At 38.0% G+C, this 22,360-nt stretch overlaps 2 protein-coding genes and 1 pseudogene across 2 annotated transcripts; all 3 read left to right on the top strand.

Moving 5' to 3' along the window:
* Positions 1-545: 545 nt before the first annotated feature.
* On the top strand, positions 546-1,836 carry LOC126584417 (eukaryotic peptide chain release factor subunit 1-3-like; annotated as a pseudogene).
* Positions 1,837-14,393: 12,557 nt separating this feature from the next.
* Positions 14,394-15,173, top strand: LOC126584832 (uncharacterized). Its single transcript, XM_050249195.1, has one exon. It carries the CDS (start codon positions 14,471-14,473, stop codon positions 14,912-14,914), a length of 444 nt encoding a protein of 147 aa, XP_050105152.1. The 5' UTR covers positions 14,394-14,470; the 3' UTR covers positions 14,915-15,173.
* Positions 15,174-20,128: 4,955 nt separating this feature from the next.
* Positions 20,129-20,608, top strand: LOC126584418 (S-protein homolog 74-like). The gene has a single exon (XM_050248808.1). The coding sequence runs from the start codon at positions 20,129-20,131 to the stop codon at positions 20,606-20,608; it is 480 nt and encodes a 159-aa protein (XP_050104765.1).
* Positions 20,609-22,360: the final 1,752 nt, after the last annotated feature.

A 22,360-nucleotide genomic window follows, 5' to 3' on the forward strand; every position in this document is an offset into this window, starting at 1 on the left:
TCTTGTAAACCAAATGACATGGAAGTTAATAATTTAATTAGTACTTAAGCATTGATTAACGTGCTTATTTCTATTGGTGACACATCATTAAGTTTGCATATTTAGTCTACAGATTTAGTCTATCTAGCATTACCTTTTTCTGTTTAGTATTTCTTTTCTTTTTTCTTCAGATTCCGTGTATAGGATTTTCTTTTTCTTCTTCTTCAAATTATGTATATAGGGGTTTTTTTTTTTTTCAGCACTCAAGTTTCTGACTTTCTAAGAACTTAGCAGTATTTTGATTGCCAACAAGCTTGTTATAATAGGTGTTGTAGATGTGATCATTCATGTCTAGCAAGGCTTGATTTACTAATCAGGCTTTTCCCCAAATTTATTTTGGATTTGGGTTTTTTACTTTTTCAATTTTGTTTTTGGTGGCTTTGTCTTCTTCAAATTAATTTAGGTTCGATCTTGAAGATGTTGTGCTCATTGTGTGTTACGTTATGTTGTAGATCAGGATGTTGATTGTTTGTTTCAACTATTTTCGTAATCGACCGATCTTCAAAATGGCTGATGCTCATGAGACACCTGATAAGAACATTGAGTTATGGAAAATTAAGAAACTAATCAAGGGACATGAAACTGCAAAGGGCAATGGCACCAGCATGATTTCCCTCATCATTCCTCTCTGTGATAAAATACCTCGAGTTAGGAAGATGCTTAGTGATGAATTAGTATCAGCTTCGAACATCAAAAGTAGGGTGAATTGTCAGTTTGTTCAAGTTGCAATTACATCAGCTCAGCAGCGGCTCAAGGTCTACAACAAGGTTCCTCCAAGTGGCCTTATTCTATTTACAGTAACTATTGTTACCAAAGATGGCAAGGAAAAAAAGGTCACGTATGATTTCTAGCCTTTCAAGCTGATCAATTGTCTGTTTACATATGTGACAACAAGTTCCATATCGAAGCTCAAAATGAACTCTTAGAATGTAATGAAAAATTTGGTTTCATTATCATGGATGGTAAGGAGACTCTTTTCGGGACTGAGTGGTAACGTAAAGGAGGTTTTTCAGAAGTATCACGTTGACCTGCCGAAGAAACACGCAAGAGGAGGGCAATCAGCTCTTCGATTTGATCACCTTGGACAGGAAGCACGCGATAACCATGTTATATACCAAGACAGCAGAGCTTGCCAAAAGTTTGTTTATTAATCCAACCACTAACCAGCCCAGTATTAAAGGATTAATACAGGTTGGATCAGCTGACTTCAAAACTAGGCTTAGTGAGTTGGGTAAGTTTGATCCCCGTCTGTAGGTAAAAAATAATGAAAGTGGTGGATGTTTCTTATGGAGGAGATGATGGCTTCCATATGGTTATTAAGTTCTCAGTTGAATTTCTGTCTAATATGAAATTTATACAATAGCAGATCTTGTAGGGAAATACTTTGGAAAGTTTAATCAGGATACAAGAAAGTATGTGGTTGGCGTAGAGGACACGCTAAAGGCTTTAGAGATGGGAGCGGTTAAGGCATTTATTGGGTGGGAAAATCAGGAGTTAAATAGGTATGTGTTAAAGAACTCAAAGACCGATGAAATTATTGTGAAACATTTCAACAAGAACCAGAAGAAGATGTCACTGTTGGCATGGTTTGCTGGTGAGTACAAGTGTTTCGGTTGTGCTCTTGAGTTTGTCACCACCAAATCACAAGAGGGGTCACAGTTCTACCAAGGAATTGGGAGCATTGGAGGATTGTTACGCTACTAAGTTGATATGAGGTCATTCTATGAGTTTGGCAACGATGAATTTGATAAGGATGGAGAAGTTTACGACGTTGAAGAGGTTGCTGATGATCCATAATAGGAATTACTAAACTTTTCCCCATTGCTGGTGGGCAGGGGTGAAAACGCCTGCACCAGCGTTCATAGGGCAGTGGCTGCTATGGCCACTCCTGAGTTTTGAGAATATATTTCTTCATTGATTTAAAAGGATAATTTACACTAGTATATATAGTTACACTTTGGGAAAGCTGGAAAAACAAGAGAGTAAAAGTAAAAGAACATTCCCTACAGTAACTATCTAACTAAGTTGGCAACTGACATGATTTATTATTACAATCATTTACTATTTTATCCTTATCACACCCCCTCAAGCTGAACCAAAAGGGTTGAAGAGAGAGTTTGGATCGAAGTTGGAGAAATCTTTGTCTGGGAAGTGACTTATTGTCTATATCTGCAAGTTGATCATGACTACAAACAAATTGAACTCTGAGTAACCTTGCTAGAACCAATTCAAGAATATAATGATAATCTATTTCCACATGCTTAGTGCGAGCATGGAAAGCAGTTAGAGGCCAATGTAATAGCAGAGACATTATCACACCAAATATGAGGAATAGAAGGCAATTTGAAACCAATATTAGTAAACAATTGACACATCCAAGTGATCTCTGCAGTAGTATAAGCTAGAGATCTAGGCCTCTATGCACGATCGAGCAACTGTGTGTTGCTTCTTTGCACTCCAACTTATGATTGATGGTTCGAGAAAAATACAAAATCCTTTTGTGGATCTTCTATCCCAAGGGCAACTAGTCTACTCATCATCTGAGAAGGCCTTAAGTGTCAAGGTGGATGATGATTTTGGAAACCATAAGCCATGACCAATGGTACCTTTCAAGTACCGTAAAATTCGTTTCATTGCCTGAAAATGTTGATTTCTTAGAGAATGCATAAACTGAAAGACCAAATTGACAGCAAAAGATAAATCAGACCGAGTCCAGGTTAAGTATTAGAGAGCCCCAACAATGGATCTGTATTCTTTAGGATTAGACAATAATGAACCAGAGAGATCAAGCTTTGCAAAACCAAGTGGTGTGATGTAGGGCTTGGATCCATGCATTTTAGATCATTTAAGCAATAATCCATAATGTACTTTGATTGGTGAATAAAGATGCATAATGAAGATTTTTGAACCTCTAGCCAAAGAAAATAATGAAGATCACCCAAATCCTTGACTAAGAACTGAGCACTTAGCTTGGAAACAACAACATTGCATGTAGAAGAAGAAGGACCAGAGACAATTATATCATCTACATATACCAAAACCAAAACTAGAACATGTTGGTGAAGAATGAATAAACTGTGATCAAATTGTGATGCTTGAAACCCCACTGAGAATAAACTTGATTGAAGCTTCTCAAACCAAGCTTTAAGAGCTTGTTTAAGACCATAGAGAGATTTTCTCAAGTGACAAACATAATTGGGATGATCTTGATCAATGAATCCTGAAGGCTAAGACATATACATATTTTCTTTCAATGAACCATAGAGAAAGGCATTGCTAACATCCAACTGGTGTAAAAACCAATTTTATTGAACTGCTAAGGTAAGTAGGATTCTGATAGTCACAGGTTTAGCCACTAGACATAAATGTCACTGAAATCAATATCTTCATGTTGATTGTAACCCTTAGCCATTAATCGGACTTTATATCTGTTTATACCATATTTAGGGCCTCGTATTTAGATCCCGTACAAATACTCGGGGGACTTAAATGTAATTATGTGATAAAGGAAGGGGCAAATATGTAATAAGTGAGGAGCCCTTATTCTATAAAAGTAGTCATCACCCTCACAATTAGAGGAGGCCAATTCCTAAGGCTCCTCACCCCCTCAAGCTCTCACTCTCAGAGCCTCTCGGATTCATTACAGAGGCTCTCTCTCTCTCCCTCAGAAATACAATATCAGTGTGGACGTAGCCCAAACCTTGGGGTGAACCACGATACATCTTGTGTTATTTACATTACTTGCAGATTCACGGTCAGATTTACGTTGTTCCAAGACCATCCGATTTTGTGCATCAACATTTGGCGCCGTCTGTGGGAAATGACACAAAAAACATTCACAACCTCACCACTGTCCACCGTGGATCTGGCAAAACCCAGAAACAAAAAAAGAAACCTACTCCGTGTCTGCCTTCTTTTATTTTAAGTGCAATCTACTCTCTATATTTCAATCACACAAAAAAGCAAGCAAAAAATGAGTAAATGGGGCAAAGCTGCTGAGCCAGAAAACATGGATGCTCAGCCTCTTGGTGTTCACAACATCAAGATCCAACCTTTCAAGTTTCCCAGTATTGGGGCCCATGATGTTCGAGTTCGGATTAAGGCTGTCGGCATAAAAAATCACAATCGACACTCTGCGACTCTCCATTTACAAATCGCAGTCTCAGAGGCTGAGAGCACTTTCTTCCCTCTCTCTGCAAATTTCTTCACTTTGTCGCTGCTATTTAGAGTTGCGGCTTTTTGTGGACAACTGTTTGTCTGTCTATAAATGAAGCTTTCCTGCAGATCCACCTATATACTCAATCACAAAAGCCAACCACAAAGCTTCACCACAGTTTACCTGACCAGCGGGAAAGCGCAAGTGCACAGACAGAAAAGCAGGAACTACTCGTTGTGCACCAGATCATCAATTGGTCCATTGCTATGAGGAATGCTCTGCTGCCGTGCGTGAAACTCAAGCATGTACCTGAAGGAAAGTCCTGAGAAACGACATGTCGTTTGGCACAGGTTTCTATCTCCTCTCTCTCTAATATCCCTTTCAGAAGAGAGATGGGTTAACCCTTTTTGTAGAATCTGACCCACGGATTCCCCTCTATTTACACTCTCTTACCATCCCCCACCGCGTAAATCTCCAAATAAAGTCTTGGAGTCTGGGCGTTTTGCAGTGTTGGTGGTGATCTGGACCAATACGGCATAGTTTTTTAGTTCTGCGGTGGAGCTTCCAGTTGCTAGGGTCGGGGACAACAGTGTTGGTTGTTCTGTAAATATGGAGAGATCCAATGGGTTAACCTCACATTACTTGACAATACCACCACATTCCTTGACGACAATACCGCCACAATCCCGAAGTACTTGCTAAAAAATATGAGAAATATAGGATCGCGATGGAAGTCGCCCAAAGAGGGCAGCTGGGGATGGATATTGGATTGCAACTATCTTCTGATCCTGCACTCCAGTCCCGCCTCTACCTTAACCGCCGTCGCCATTTTCCATGTGGACCCAGATGACGAAGAGTTCTCAAGCATCGACGAATTGGGGACAGATCGAAAGTCCTACCCTTTCCCATCTCAACCAGTGACTCTCTGAGCTTCGAGACGTTGCGTTTTGGCTCTTGACAAAGCTTATCCTCCTGCACTGCTCACCCATGTGTAAACCTGCAAAGCAAAAGCAAAGCATAAAAGAAAAGAGCAAAAGCAAAAAAAACATAAAAGAAGATGCAAGAAACAGAAACAAAGGCGAAAGCAAAAAGAAAAATGTAGAAAGCATGGCTACCCAATAATGCACAGCAGCCCAAGCTCCAAGTTGATTAAGGGAATCAACTTGGCACGATGACAACACAGAAGATGCCCACCAACTTTCATCATACATGTTCCCACTCTTCACAGACGACACCATGATGTTAAAGTGAAAAGAAAAGGCAAAAGAGAAAGCAAAAGTAAGGAATAAACACCCCACTAGAATGATGTAATTTACCTTTTTGCCAGATGTATGATGTAATTTATTTTTCTTATCTCTCGAAAACATCTGTATAAACCCCATCAGAGGGTAATAATACCAAAAAAAAAGGGCAAAGCTCAAAGTAAATGGGTTGGAATGTTATGTGGAAGGGCCGCTATTACCACTAACCAGGTGATCAAAAGTATGCCCAGTACTCCACAATTATTTGGCAACCCGCCGCTATTACCACCAACCAGGTGATCAAAAGTACGCCCAGTACTTCAAATTATACATGAGCATTACTCATGTCAATCATACATAAACATACATGAGCATTACTCATGTCAATCATACATATACATTCATGAGCATCACTCATATCAATCATACATAAACATTTATGAGCATCACTCATGTCAACATTCATGAGCATCACTTATGTCAATCAGTTTCAAAAGCTTCATTTACAAAAGCTCTAGTTTCAAAAGCTTCATTTACAGAGCTATAGCTTCAAAAGATTCATTTACAAAAGCTCTACAGCTTCAAAAGCTTCATTTACAAAAGCCCTAGCTTCAAAAGCTTCATTTACAGAGCTCCAGCTTCAAAGCTTCACCTATAAAGCTTCAGTGCATGGTCTACAAAGACCGCCTCGGAACAACCGCCATTTCGGCCCATACATGGATTCAATTTGAAGTCTCCAGCCAACATACTCTATTGACCGAAGACTTGAGGGACTATATTATGTACCATATATTGGGCCTCAACTGGGCCTCATGAAAAATACAAAATAATTGGGGGACTTAGCCCATCACTTATGTATTGAGGAGCGAGCCCTTATTTTATAAAAAGGACTCCCTCACTTTCATTAGAGAGCACTCATGAAAAATACTTGGGGGACTCTAGCCTGTCACCTATGTATTGAGGAGCGATCCCTTATTCTATAAAAAGGACTCCTTCACCATCATTAGAGAGCATCAACTTTAGCCCATCATTCATGTATTGAGGAGCGAGCCCTTATTTTATAAAATGGACTCCTTCACCTTCAATGCCACAAGCCGAGCCAACCAAGGCAACATAAGTCACGAGCTGAGCAGCCTTGCAGCATGTACTACTTCTAGTTGAGCATCATTTCAAATTGAGCACCGCCTCATATCGAACATCAGTTCAAGACAACATCTAGTTACTTCGGCCTACACATGGACTGAATTTCAAGTCTCCAGCCAAAAGACTCTTTTGACTGAAGACTTAGGGGACTACTGTTTATACCATATTTAGGGCCTCGTATTTAGATCTCATACAAAATACTCGGAGGACTTAAATGTAATTATATGATAAAGGAAGGCGCAAATATGTAATAAGTGAGGAGCCCTTATTCTATAAAAGGACTCATCACCCTCACAATTAGAGGAAGCCAATTTCTTAGGCCATGGAAGGGATCTTTCACCCTCAGAAGCTCTCTCCATCTCCACTCTCCCTCACAAACAGATAAATACATAATCAGTATGGACGTAGCTCAAACCTTGGGGTGAACCATGATACATCTTGTGTTATTTACATTATTTGTAGATTCACGATCGAATTTACGTTATTCCAAGACCTCCGGTTTTATTCATCAACAATATCTATCCACAAAACCATCTGGTTTTCTTTTAATTCTGAAAACCCACTTACATCCAACTAAGTTGTGGAAGGGAGAATGAGGGATAAAATTCCAGGTTCCTATATTATGCAAGGCATTGAATTCATCTTGCATAGCTGCCCTCCTATGAGAATATTTAGATGCTTGGAGATAGGTGGAAGGAATATAATCACTATCTAAATGAGATGGTAAAGGGTGTTTGGTGGTTGTATAAGCTTTATGTTTAAAGATGCCTGACTTGGACCTAGTTTGCATAGGGTGAATAGATGTGATAGGTACATGAGGTGCAAAATCATTAGGTGCAAGATCATTAGGTGCAGAATCATTAGGTGTAGAATCATTAGGTGTAGGATCATTGGATACAAGGACAATAAATAAAGGTTGTATAGGATGAGAAGCTGAAGGCAGTGTAGGATAAAGATGGGGGAAAACAAGGGAGAAAGGAGATGAACATGTATTAGAACTAGATTGAGATGTAGGTGAAAAGGTAAGAGTATGAAAAGGAAAAGAAGTCTCATCAAAGTATACATGTCTTGAGATGTATACCCTATTAGTTATGGGATCTAAGCATTTATACATTTTATGAGTCAAACTGTAACCAAGGAATACACATGGTTTACTTTTGGCATCTAATTTAGATGTGATGTAAGGTTTTAACCAAGGATAATAGCTGCAACCAAAAACCTTAAGTTGACTATAATCTGGTGGGTTTCTAAAAAATTGTTCCCATGGAGATAGTTTTGAACTTGGTGGCAACCTATTGATAAGGTAGACTGATGTAAGAAAAGCTTCTACCCAAAACTGATTGGGCACCTTAGAAGCTTTCAATAATGTCCTGGCAGTTTCTACAGCATGTATGTATTTCCATTTAGCACAATTGTTTTGCTGTGGTGTGTAAAGACAACTTAGAATTTATTGAATGCCATGAGTAGCTAAATACTTTTGAAATTCAAAGATAAGGAATTCACCCATTGAGTCTGTTCTTAAAGTGTCAATCTTGAAACCAGAGACATTTTCAACTAGAGCTTGAAATTTGACAAATGTAACAGACACATTTGATTTATTCTTGAGAGGATATAACCAAGAATATTTGGTAAAATCATCAACAAAGATGACATAAAACCTATAACCACTAACAGATAACAATGGTGCTAGTCCCCAGACATCAGCATGAACAAGTTCTAGTGGTCTAAATGTAATACTAACAGATTCATCAAATAGCAATTTGGCACATTTGCCCAAGATACAATTTGAACAAAACAACTTATCAACAGAAGTAGTAATAGGCAAGGTAGACTTGGAAATAATAGATCTAAAAGTCTTGAATGTTGGATGTCCCAAGCGTTGATGCTAAATGTGAGGTGAAGTCCTTATTGCAGTAGTTACAAGATACCTTCTGGAATGATGAGGAGATGCATAAAAGAGATAAAGACCTTGGCAAACAGGACCTCTGAAAAGCATTTTTCCCGTAGTAAGATCCTTGACATTGAAGTCAAAAGGATTCAGAGTCAAAGAACACCAATTATCCAGAGAAAACATATTTGCAGATAGCAGATCATGCTTCAATTGAGGAATGTGTAATACATTCCTTAATTGAAAAGTAGCATAATGAGTTCTAATTAAAGAAGAGCCTGAGTGGAGAATTAGAAAACCTTGGTCATCTCCAATGTAAACTTTATCGGGTCCACCATATGGCTATAGATTCTGCAAATTCTGTGACAAGCCCCGATCCCGATATTCCCCAAATACTAGGATAGGCACGTGCTAGCCGACACCCAAAGGTGACGAAAGCTTTTTATTGAGTGCAAATGCTGAAAACAAGGGATAGATAAGACTTAGAAGATCCACTCTCCTGGGTGATGTGCTCTGAATACGTTCCTTAGGATATATACTCATTATTCTTTTATATTTATAAGTATTATATATCCTTTGTTTTCAGCTTTTGAACTCAATAAATGGCTTTCGTCACCCTTGGGTGTCGGCCAACATGTACTTACCCTGGTATTTAGGAAATATCAGGGTCGAGGCGTGTCATTCTAAATGTTGTTAGTCATGTGTGAGCTTGCTTCAGAGTCAATGAGCCATGGAGGAGAGGAATTGACTGTAGGATTAGCATACATGGCAAGCTTAGCAAAAGGAACATGACCTTGAAAATTAGGATTTATAGGATTGTTGCAATCAATGGCTTGATGGCTAGGATCTTTGCAGATTTGACAGGGAGCATTCTTAGAATTGTTGTCATAGCAATTTCCTCCACCATCTTGACAATTGTTGTATCGATTGAATCAATTTCGATTGTTGTAGTAATTCCACTAATTATTGTTGTTTCACTGATAACTACCTCAATTGGAATTGTAAGATTGTTGAGGTTGAACACTATAGGTTTGATGTTGAGGTGGAACACTGTAGGCTTGATGTTAAGGTGGAACAGTCAGTGTAGGGAGCAAATAAGCATTGTTTTATGATGCTTGAACATTGAATGCCTGAAAAGGTTCAGTAGATGAGCCATGAGTGTGCTTCTTTCTTGCAAACGCCATTTCTCTGCTAAGCAAGAAACCACGAAGATCATCAACAGTTGTATCAGCGAGACAGAATTGCACAGAATCAATGAAGGAATCATAACCATTAGGGAATCCGTTGAGAATTATGAGAATGAGATCATGATCGTTAACTGGTGCGCCAGCAGTAGCAAGAGCATTTGTAACTTTCTTGATACGCTGGAGGTACTCAGAGATAAAGGAATTTTCTTTGGTCATAGATTGAATATTTGACCTAGGTTGATGAATGTGAGATCGCAAGACACCGCCAAATCGTCGTTCAAGTTCTACCATAATTCCCGAGCAGATTGAACACCAACAGTGAAAATAATCAAATCTTCAGATAGTGTAAAGTTGATCCAGATGATGATATTTTGATCCTTCTCATACCATAACTCAAATGAAGGATTAGGAATGGAGGTCAAATTTCCTAAAGGATCAGTGAGAAATTGAGGCGATGTTGGTTCAAATCCATCAACATTTTCAGCAAGCTTGTATCGGCAGAAGATTGGATCAAAGAGAGACTTCCAGACGAGATAATTGTGTCGTTTCATCTTTGTCTGTACCATGCTACCGATATTCTAGATCGTGATGGAATTGATCGAGGCCTGAGTAGAAGAATGAGGTGGTGCAGTGTCCTAAGGAGAAGAATTAGGATGTGTGATCACCGGATGAGGAATTAGAGGAGTTAGCCGCCATTGATTCGCAAGATCAGAGAGGAAAATAGCGGAAGAGATCTATTTAGATACTGAGAAAATGAGGAAAGCTTAAGGAAGAAGCTGACGGATCGAAGTCGGTAGACTTTTGGCAAGAGATACCATATTGATGAGAATATATTTCTTCATTGATTTAAAAGGATAATTTTCACAGGTGTATATAATTACAGTTTGGGAAAGCTAGAAAAACAAGAGAGTAAAAGTAAAAGAGTATTCCCCACAGTAACTTTCTAACTAACTTGGTAACTATCATGATTTATTATTACAATCATTTCGTATTTTATCCTTATCACTGAGAGGTGCTCCAAAAAAATTTCAGGCTTGACCATGGTTTGTATTTCTTCTTTCTCTACGTCATACAATATTAGGTCTTTTGTAATGACCGGTGCCCTTATCATGTTTTGTATCTTGAAGGACATTGCATTGTAATCTGATCGCGAAAGGCTTAAAGAGGTGGGGGATGAAACAGCCTGCACCAAAGTTTCTGCTGCTCCTCCTGAGATGTGCTCCAAAAAATTCTCAGCCTAGCTTTATATTCCCTATCCATAACATATATAACATTATGTCTTTTGAAACCACCAGCCGCTTAATCATCTTTTATTTCTCGAAGGACACTACATTGTTATCTGTTACTGAAAAGCTTGATACGGTGATCACTTCTGGATTACAAACAGGGCTCGACAGATCGATCATTCTGCATGAGTACATTATGCTAAGGGGAGATTCCTTTGGATGGTCAAGAGTCAAGACCTTGTGAAGATAAGCAGATGAGGATTATGGTGATATGATCAGTAGTGCTTTTGGTAAAGTAGTATGATAATTGTTGGTCGTTTTCTTTCAACTTAAGTTAGGGTTTAAGTGGATTTATGTGATTTTTACGCTCCATTCTGGCTCATCGTTGAGCTCAAGCTGAGCTAAGAATTATGTTCTCGAACAAATACTGTATTCTGTCTACTTGTTATGAAATTCCGTGGTAAAAGTTTTCCGGTTACCTTTCTCCTTCGATTTGTTCTTAAGGAGCTTGATATAGGAACTGGAGTTTGCTGTTTTTATTAGTCCTCTTTAAAATTGGAATAAAGGATGACAAGTTTCTTCGATCCCGCTAGAGCCTAGATCCACTTAAGTGGGGCAGGTGTGCATCATTTGTTTACATATGGGCTAAAAAAGTAGTGGTAACTGGTTTATCTATGCAAGGATATAGGTCCATTTGTGTGTGAAACGGTTTTGTTAGAACCAAATATAGAAAATTTGTGGATTAATTTTTTCTTTGACAAACAATAATTTATATTAAATTTTATTTAATTGTGGGATGGAGGATCAAACTTGAGCAAAGATACGGAAATGCACTGCCCTAGTCAACTTGGTTCGGCCTATTTTAATTTGCTTTCTACATATTCACCGAGAAATACTACTTGTAGAACCACTTGATACAGTTTCTTTTTCTTGGAAAAGCACTAGAAGAGTTCCTATAACACCAAATGCACTTTTGTTCCCCTTTACCAAACATTTAAGATAAACAATCCTTTATATCTTATCATAGATATTTACATTGCTGAAAACATTCTCAAAAAACACTCACAAACCCAAAGCACATAGGCAAGAGCAATCCAAGTCAAAATGCACACATTTACTTAAATTTCCCACCATGCCTAATTTAATCTAGTACTTAATTGATTTTGTAATTTGAAAGAACAACCATGTGGTGTTTAAACTCAAAATCCAATCAGATTTTCAGGAAAATATGCTTTTAATATCATGCTTAATCTAGTTAGTTCTTGACTATTAGGATCTACAAGATGCTGGTTCTGATCAAAAGTATATAGTCAGATTTTTTTATTCGTTCCAACTATACATGGAAGGACAATTTTCTCACTGTGAATTAGAACGTGTTTTGAATGAATGTAGTTGGATATCACGGAGTGGTTATACATTTGGAAACAGTTAGGAAGATCAGTAACAAGGCTCAGTAAAACTCTATACAAAAGTCTGGTGGCAGTGCATTATATATCAACTTTCGCCGAACTCCAAATCCAAAGCCACGTATGAATTTCGTTGTCAATATTTTTATTTTATAGCATTCACGAATCCACATCTAGTCCTCTTGTCAGGCAGAGCTGTCTTTGCATCAGTTCACCTGCAACATGAGATGGACCCCTCTGATATTAAGCATAAAATTACAATAATAATCGCAAAAGTTTACATGAAAAACACAATTATTAAAATTTACAATGAAGGGCAGCTCGAGTTCCGAACTATATACATGTAATCATCTAATTGAACAAGCAGATATTACAGCATGATACCTATTCGGGCAAAGATTTCTCTGGAGAACGATCATCGGACCTCATCACAGCTCTCTAATGGATTGGCACTTTGGATGTGTAGTCGGGCTCTTACTTGTTGATGTGCTACAAGAAGAGGATACAATTAGTTTTGAAATGTGCCTTTGTGGGGCCTTACGTGTAGGCCTTAAGGCTCGCAATCAAAATTAACTAAGTGATAGGCGTGCCACTGCTATCTCCGTATAGCAGATGTAGAACAAGAGTGTTTTTAGTTGATTACTTGTGCCCCAAGTTACTTGGACTTCTTGTTATCAAAGGATTGTCATGGATGGGTTAAGTCTACATTAAGTTCTTTTTCTTGCCTTGTAAACAAAGACTTTTAGTTCATGGTCTTGTATGTTTGAATGAAGGGAGTCCAGAGCCCCTTAAGTCATTTGTTTGGTCCTAGATTGCTTTTGATGAAGACATATTCATTAAACTAACCATATCCAGATACAAATAAGACTCTTAAAGTAGGAAATCAAGTGGACATGACTTGAAGACATACTGGAGAATGCATTAAGTAATAGATCTATTAACTTAGAAAACAAATAAAGAGCTTCGGGTAAGATTTCACCTTGTATGGCGAGGTTGAACTTCTTGCAGTTACTTCTGTTTGAATTAACAGGGGTTTATATGCTAAAAAGGGATGGATGGTAAACAAGTTTACACAAGGGGAATCGATACTACACCACTAAGGGAGATAGCAGAGCTTTAAACTAGACAAGAGATAGCTTGTCGCTAAAAATGACTGAATTTGGGTTGATTTCAGCTTTTGAATGCAAATCTGGCTTGAGAGCAGAGTTTGTATGTTTGTATGTTTGTTTGTTTGATTGGTTGAGTGTCCTTGTCTCTGGGGCCTCTTCCTCCTTTTATAGGTCAATTAGCCCGACTGCTGTAACTTTGCTCTTGCCCAAAAGCATCTGAAGGGTAGTGAATCATCAGCTTTTTACTTGGAATGCCACTAGAAAGTGTTATTTGGCTGATAGTAGGTTAGTCTTCATCACTTGTTACTTCAATGGTAAGCACGTGGCTTGTATCTTGGCTGAGAAGCCTTCACTTTGCCTTTGGGCTTGGTGCTGGACTTCGGGCAAGTCCCCTTTTAGTTGGCATCCTTGGGCTTTCCTTCATCTAGGTCCAATGTTCAAATATGAACCCAAACAATACATGATTTTGCAAAAATTTACACCAATGTGTGGGATTCACAAGTTGAGGTTTTACTATTAAACTAATCAATAATATGGGAAATGACATTAATCAGTGCGTTAATATGCTATAATACTATAAAGGCAGTTGAGGTTCCACTATAGAAACTAATTGTTAATAAATGGAGTAGCACAACTCCTTATAAACAAGTGCAAGGTTCCTTATATGTCCTATGTGAAATTCACACTCTCAATGTGCAATGCGGAGTGAATGACTGGATTTTTTTCGTGTTTTGATTAAAACATTTATCAAAGCAGTTCATCACATATGTTCCTAGTTTTGTTCAAACTTCAAACATATGTTGAATTATTGATCTCGTAGTAAAATGGTTAAGCAGTTTTAAGCTTTATCACGAAGGTTATGGTCAGTCTCAGTAGTATTTAACAGCTTAGCTAGCTAGTTTAGCTACCAAAATTAAAGCCCCTGCCTTGTGAATTAAACTTTATTTACTACACATAACTACCTCCCACCGCTCTTCTTGCCTTTAAAAAGCCCCCCTCAACACTTCTCTTCTAAACCAAGTGAGCTAGAGACACCAAAAAGCAGTGAAAAATCAAAAGAGAGAGAAAGAGAGAGATGGTAAGGTGGTGCATTGTGGTGGTTCTTGCCCTAGTTGTGGGTCACACTACAGCTAGAAATGTACCTATGCCAAATGACACTGGTTTCAAAGACCAAAAGAACGTCATTGGTGGAGTTGGTGGCTTCTCAGGCGTTGGCGACAGTGGGCTTCCATTTGCTGGAGCAGGGGCTGGAGTAGGTGGCAATCTTCCTGGTGGGCTTGGTGGCGGCGCTGCAGGGATAGGTGGAGCTGCTGGCCTTGGAGGACTTGGTGGTGGGAGTAGTGGAATCGGTGACTTGGGTGGTGGTGGTGGCGGCTTACCCGGTTTTGGTGGCTTAGGCACTGGCGGCTTAGGTGGTCTCGGTGGAATGGGAGGAACAAGTGGCTTGGGTGGTCTTGGTGGATTAGGCGGCCCGGCTGGTGGTGTTGGTGGTGGAAGTGGTGTTCTTCCTTCCCCTTGAACACTCGAGTTAAAACGCTTGGATTATTAATGTTTACTTCTTTGTTTAATTTGTTTGAAGTGTGTTAGGCAGTTGAGTCATGTGACAGAGATCATAAGCTAGGGTTATTTCACTTGTGTCCTCCTAGCTAGTTAATGTCTCTGTCGTCTTTATTAATCTCAGTAACCCATATTACTCTCTACTACTGTTCCATCTTTAGTGAATTTTATTAATGAAAATAAAATTTCATTCAGAATGTGCCTAAAAAGCACAGAAGATATTTTCAAGAATTCATCCAGCAGCTTGTTAATTATGCTAGGTGACAATGTTAATTCGCAGGGCAATGTTAAATAAAAAGTGAAACACTAATCTTCGTCTTAAGATTGGGTGGGGCGATGGGCGAAGTTAATATTTAAATCTCGAACAAAAATATTATGCTTATCACAATTTTTCATACTACAATTGTACCACATTTCTAATAGAAATGAGATTCACATGTGGTATGAAAAATGTAATAAATGTGCATTACTTGTTGAATAGATATTTAATTTACAAGTAAAGAGAAATAATGCTATTAAATTTTATTTTTTATCATGTAAAATTACAAATATATAGTTCATATATGTGAAACTTGACCAAGAAATTGACCTTTTTATATATGTTCTAACGACAATTATTTCAAAAGGTAAATTATAATTTGCATCATTAAGTTTGGGTGCAATTACAATTTCATACCTCAACTTTAAAATATTGCAATATCATACATTGAGCTCCAATTTAATTAATAATAATGTCATACATTTGTTAGATAATCGGTTACAATTTCACTCCCTTGTCACTTTCATCTCCGCCAAAGCCAGGGCTGCTAGCGTTTAGCAGCAGCAGAAATGTCCCAATTCGGATGGTCGATTAATTTGTGACAACGTCGTCTCGAGCAACCTTAGAAGCGGCAGCCACAGCCACACACACCTCATCCCAAACTTTCCTATAGCCACACAACGCAATCACCCAAACCAGTGGGCTTCAGTGTTCTTCCTCAACTCCGATGAGGTTCCTTTCTTCCTCTCTTGCCGGTGAAGCCGCATCATTTTGTCTCTTTGCGTCTATTTGGATATCCACGTCAAAAACTGTGGGTTTTGCATTTGCCACACTATCCGTTAAAAGCCAAATTTAACAGATAATATAACTGATGTATGATGATATTGCAATGAAATCCTAAGTTTGTCTATGTCATTAATTGCAAGATGAGGTATGAGATTATAATTGCACCCAAAGAGATTGCAAACTGTTAAATTATTTTATTTGTTGTTTGTCCACGTGGAGCAGAAGTGGTACTTATGTAAGCGAATATATGGAATTTACGTTAACCACATCATCACTTAACTGTTGATTTGACAGATTGATTAATTGATGTATGATATTACAATTAAAATGCAATTGTGTATCTAATATTGTGATGTTTTAAAGATGAGCTATGTGGTTGTAGTTACACCTAAACTTGAGGTAAATTACAAATTATGCAGCATCTCTCGATCGTACGTTCTTCTTTTGAGTCTTGACCAACCTACCTAGCATTTATGCATTTATTTGGTTCACTAAAATATATAATCATATCAGGCCAAAAAGGATATATGAAGATTCCACATGAATTTGAATGACAATAATACAAGTAGATTTGACTGATTTGTGAAACGAAATTAAAGAATGGTAAATGAAAATATGGATGATAACTTGCATATTTTGTTCAAATGAAGGTAGAATATTGAAAAGTCATGAAGGATACTTATCCTTATTAACCCCACAAAAAATGATAGAATTGAGAGGGACGAGTTTTCTTCATGACTTATCCATCTACTACCCTTCACTAAAAATGATGGATCGAGAGGGACAAGTTTTCTTCATGACTTATCCATCTTCTACCCTTCACTTAAACAAAATATACAAGTTGACATTCATATTTCTATTCAACATAACTGAATTTAGTGAATGTCCAAGTTAAGCCAATCCTTAACATCAAACGAACCCTATAATTATTATTTCATGTTTGTATGTTGCAATGCTAGGGTTTGGGTTTGGACCATATATGTACTTCTTTCCCAAGGCTAGTTACTTCCCCTTAGCTTTGCGAACTTTCTGTCACCTGACAAAAATGTGTTGAACCCAGTATATATAGAGAATCTGACTGCACACTTAAAGAGTGACAAATTAAATATGTTTGGTAAAAAAAAATGTACTTATGAGGTGACCCAATGTTAGCTTTGGATGGCAAACTGAATTGAATTAGTAGCCAGAGAACATCAACCCTCAGCAGTAAAGAACAACCACGTGCTGCTTCAAGTGTTCTGGTTGAGGAAGTTAATAATTAGTTAGATCTTTACTAAACCATGTGAAGTATGTCACATGCATGGTGAGCACAAATATTTCCTTCATCGAAGGATATAAGGAGCCGTTTGTTTGCCCTCACTAATATTCATTGGACTGGACAAGACTAAGGATTAGTCCAGTCCCAAGTTTGTTCCCAGCAGGGATTAGATTTAATGAGACTAAGTCTCACTCGCCTAGACTAAATCATGGGCTAGCCGATCTTAGCGAAGCCCCCCAAAAACCATGGGACTAGCTAAGACTATCCTTTCTCGTCCTCGTCATGCTCAACGACCACTCCCGACAGACTCCTCGTCATCTCCGGTCACCTTGATCAATCCTTAACTTTTCGATTTGACTCTATTCCATATCCATTTCACAACCAACTTTCATATAAAAAATACCAAATTGAAGCTAGGAGTGACAAGATTATGATTCTACCTGAATTGAGGCCAAAAGGTGGTCGAATGTGGCCGGAAAATGGCTTGGAAGTCTCAGACTATTTGGGCTTCTTCGAATCCATGACAGATTCGAGCATGCAAAGCTAAGATCTTGGTCCAGGGATGGTGAGGATTTTTTTGGCGGTGCTAACTTCATCCGATTCAACAAGGGTTAGCCGGAAAACACGTCAGGAAACCTGCAACTCGTAGGGAAAAATGGAGCCGTGAGGTTCCATTTGAACAGCGCATAGCTAGAGAGGGAGGGAGGACAGAGAAATAGAGACTGGAATCGTTAAGGAGTTTGACCGGGAATGAGAGAGAGACAGGAATCGAGAGGTCTATGAGGAAAAAAAAGGGAGAGTGTGGGATGAAGAACTGAGAAAAGAGGGAGAGAGTGTGGACGGAAATGGTAGGAAAAGATGGAGAAAAAGATAAGATCATAATAAAATATTAATAATTTATAGATTAAATAATATAATATTAGAATTTGTTATTATCCAGCTTCTTAGTCCAACATTGCACCAAACGCTTCACTAAGTTAGTCCAGGTTAGTCTAGTCTAAGTCAGTCTAGCTTAGTCCTTAAAGCTAGTCCAGTCCGAGATAGTACGGCACAACAAACACACCCTATAAGTGCTACATTTAGCATTCCATGATCCACAAAATAAAAGGGTTTTGATTTACTTGGTGTTTCCTCAATTTGTCTTCATTAGAAGGTATATAGGTTTTCATGGCTGAATGGCACAACTAAGTGCCAAAGGTGCATGATTAAGTGATCATCAAGATTATTATTATTATTAGTGTAGTGACCATGAAGTTGAAGCGGGTTTATAACTTTGATAGTAGAATACTTATCTTCATACTGACGCAGTTAGAGTTCTCTCTCTTTCCTTTCTTGTATTGTTTGGAATTTTTATCGTTCTTTCCGTTCTCTTGATCATATCTTAGCATTTTTAATTTAGTAGGTGTGTGACCATATGAAATCATGATTTTTGTCATCATCATGGGCTCATTGCCCTTGTTTTTGGGCAATCAATTTGGGACATGCGTGTCCTTGAAGATAGGAGGGATTTTTCAATGTGTCAGAGAACATGGCTTGGTACACCAAGTGTAATAATACAATTGGTTGGAAACTTTAGCAAAAAATTCCAATAAATACAATAGATGTGTTTGAATGTGAGATTTCAGATTTAAGAATTACTTTCTTTGTTAATTACATTATGGGTCTTCAAATTTAAGAAATTACATTCTTTGTTATGTTGTTGTTTTATAATTGTTGGATCATCTATCGATCTTGTATCTCAAATGAGTTTAATGTAGTAGCTTAAAGGATGATTTCGTAATTTCCCATACATAATTTTGCTTCGCCTGTGCATAAGATATTACTATACTAATAATTTACATACCCTGATATACTTTATAACATATTTACTTACCATGAGAATGAATTTTGGATACAAAGGAATGAGGATAAGAAAGAATAAATATTAGATAAACAACATCTGGTAAACCAATACCTTGAACTTTCAGGTATGAGATATGCAAAATAAATGTGCATCTATGTATTCTTTCCAATTAATTTTTGGTTGTTAATAAACACAAGTAAGAATAATAGTCATTATTTTCAAATCCCTTCTTTATATGTAAACATGTCTTGATGAATTTCAATTTGATTAGAAGTGAAATTTCTCTTCCCATACGTGTATTACCTGTCATACATTTTAATGTTTTCCAATGTGTCACACAGATGACATACAAATATTTGGTGAGGAATCGAGCAATTCTTCTTGTTGCTTATAACATATAGCACTTGAAATTGAGATCTACCAAAGTACAACACATTTCAACATCATCCAAATGCAACTTAAGTAAGACTTCACGGCGCAACAACAAATCAACATTGAAAAGAAGCATTATTAGACCGATACCTAATTGTTAATGGTGTTAATTAATTTCATGATAATAGGTTCAATGAGCACCTTGGCGCAATGGAAAGGTTGTCCTTTTGTGACCTACGGAAACAACCTCAGTTGCGTACGATAGACGTTCCATGTCTCCCCCTCCCCCTCCCCCTTTGACTCTCACAAAGCGGAGAGTCTTATTGGCTTGGAGTTGCCCTTTAAGTTGAAATAAGCATGCCTCCTCATTAGATTGCTTATATATCGTTTTTACTTTTTTAGTGTGGTGCATGTATACGATTTTATTAGGATTTTTATTAATTAATATCTCATCATTCTCAACTCATCAATATTGTTTTGGATCATCATATTAATTTTCATGTTTAGCATACATGCTATACCATAATTGCCAACCTTTCCATGCCACCGTATTTTTTTTTTTTTTTGTTTATATTAATTCAAAGAACTTATGAATAAAAGAGCCAAAACTTTGTAGCAAAAGACCAAAAGGAGGACAAGATCTTGTTCTAGTAACACAATGAGTAGGTTCAGCAACATCCATGTACTTGTTCTTGCATTTGCAATAGCAATGAGTCCAAGCTTGTGCTTTCCTTCAACCAAAGGTGAAGTGTTTCCTGTGTTCACCAAGTGGCATGTATATGTTGTCAACGGATTGGGGAACCAAGAGAGCTTGTTCGTCCATTGTAAATCCAAAGACAATGATTTAGGGATTCAAAATCTCTCACCAGGGACTAATACTACTTGGGGTTTCAGGACAAACTTTTTACACTCTACTCTTTTCTGGTGCTACTTGCGCAAGTCAAGTGCCCAACATGCTGCTCTAAAGGTCTTTTGGCAAGACATTTATCTCTTCGAGAAATGCAACTGGAAAAACTGCATTTGGATAGCAAAAGATGATGGAATTTACATAAAAGATTTTGCTAACGTCCGTGATGAGTTTTCGAAAAAATGGGAAGAAGGATGGATTAAAACACAAGACTCTTACCGCTCATTGTAAATCCGAGGACGAAGATCTGGGAATTCAAGAAATTCTAGTAATATCAAAACCCCTCATTCTAAAAGGGTTGTGTTTGTGTTGACATGTTATCTTAATGAGCCATGTCGTTTCAACATATGTTAAGCCAACAGATGTAAAACTTCAAACTCAAACTTGACTTGTTAAAATAGCGAGTGATCATAGAAAAGATAGAGCTGCGGGAATATTTTCTTGTATTACGATAGAGCTAGGGTTACAAATATATAAGGAGGCTATACAATCATAATCCTATACTGATGCCTATAAACAAGGAAAATCATATTAAATAAGTAAGTGAATAACTACATATCAAATTACAATATTGACATAATCAATCTGAGATATCTTCCTTAACACTCCCCCTCAGTTGGAGTGTATGTTAATGACACCCAACTTGATGAGTAATGTCTCAAATTGTGTCAAACTCAATGTCTTGGTGAATATGTCAGATGGCTGAACAGTTGTTCGTATGTAAGTTGTACGTATCACCCCTCCTTGAACTTTCTCTCTTACCAGATGACAATCGATCTCTATATGTTTTGTGTGTTCATGAAATACAGGATTCGAAGCAATATTTAGTGCCGCTTGATTGTCACAAAACAACGTGACTAGTTGTGGGTGACTCACCTTCAAATCTTTCAAGATATTCTTCAACCATGTAATCTCGCAACATGTAGTTGCCATGGAACGATACTCAGCCTTTGCACTGAGAGAGATAATGTAGTTTGGTTCTTTGTTTTCCAGGAAATCGGTGCTTGACCAAGAAGAACACAATAACTTGTTATCGACCTCATGGTATCCTTACATCTAGCCTAGTCAGCATCGCAAAATGCCTTCAATTGTAATGTGCCCGTAGAAGGCAGGAGGATACCTTGCCCAGGTGCATTTTTGATGTATTTAAGGACCTTGTGTGCTGCCTCAAGATATGGTTGTCGAGGTTTTTCCATGAATTGACTTAACATATAAACCACATAGGCTAGGTCAGGCCTTGTTATGGTTAGGTAGATTAGTCTACCTGCAAGCCGTCTATATGGAGCTGCATCACTCAGTAGCTTCCCTTCTGTTTATGTTAGAGAGATGTTTTGATCAACCAAAAATCGTGATGGATTGGTGTCTAAGAGCCCAGCATCATCCAATATGTCTAATGCATATTTTCTTTGGCATAGAGTGATCCCATGTTTTGATCGTGCAACCTCTATCCCTAAGAAATATTTGAGCTTGCCCAAGTCCTTCAGTTTAAAATGTTTGGAAAGAAACTGCTTGGTCTCTTCGATTTCTTGCAAATTATTTCCTGCTAGTATTACATCATCAACATAAACCAATAAGGCGATAAAATTACCTTGATGACTTCCGACGAACAATGAGTAGTCAGACCATGACTCATGAAACCCAGCAGTCTTGAGTGCATTGGATAGTTTAAGAAACCATTGTCGCAAAGCTTGTTTTAGACCATACAAGGATTTGTTTAATTTACATACTTGAGTCTCCCCCTTTTGTCTGAATCCATGAGGCAAGGTCATGTAAACGTCCTCGTCTAGGTCGCCATGTAAAAAGGCATTGTTGACGTCTAGTTGATGCAAGTGTCATCCACGCAAGGCTGTCACACTAAGAAGCACACGGATAATGGTCAATTTTGGCCACGGGGGCAAAAGTTTCCCTATAATCAACCCCTTATATTGGCTATAACCTTTCGCAACCAGCCGGGCTTTGTACCGCTCTATTGTCCTATAGGGT

Source organism: Malus sylvestris, chromosome 10, assembly GCF_916048215.2.
Source record: "Malus sylvestris chromosome 10, drMalSylv7.2, whole genome shotgun sequence".
In the NCBI taxonomy this organism is placed as follows: domain Eukaryota; kingdom Viridiplantae; phylum Streptophyta; class Magnoliopsida; order Rosales; family Rosaceae; genus Malus; species Malus sylvestris.

Coding starts and splice junctions, on each gene's coding strand:
- LOC126584418 (XM_050248808.1), top strand. CDS start 20,129: ATGAGTAGGTTCAGCAACATCCATGTACTTGTTCTTGCATTTGCAATA.
- LOC126584832 (XM_050249195.1), top strand. CDS start 14,471: ATGGTAAGGTGGTGCATTGTGGTGGTTCTTGCCCTAGTTGTGGGTCAC.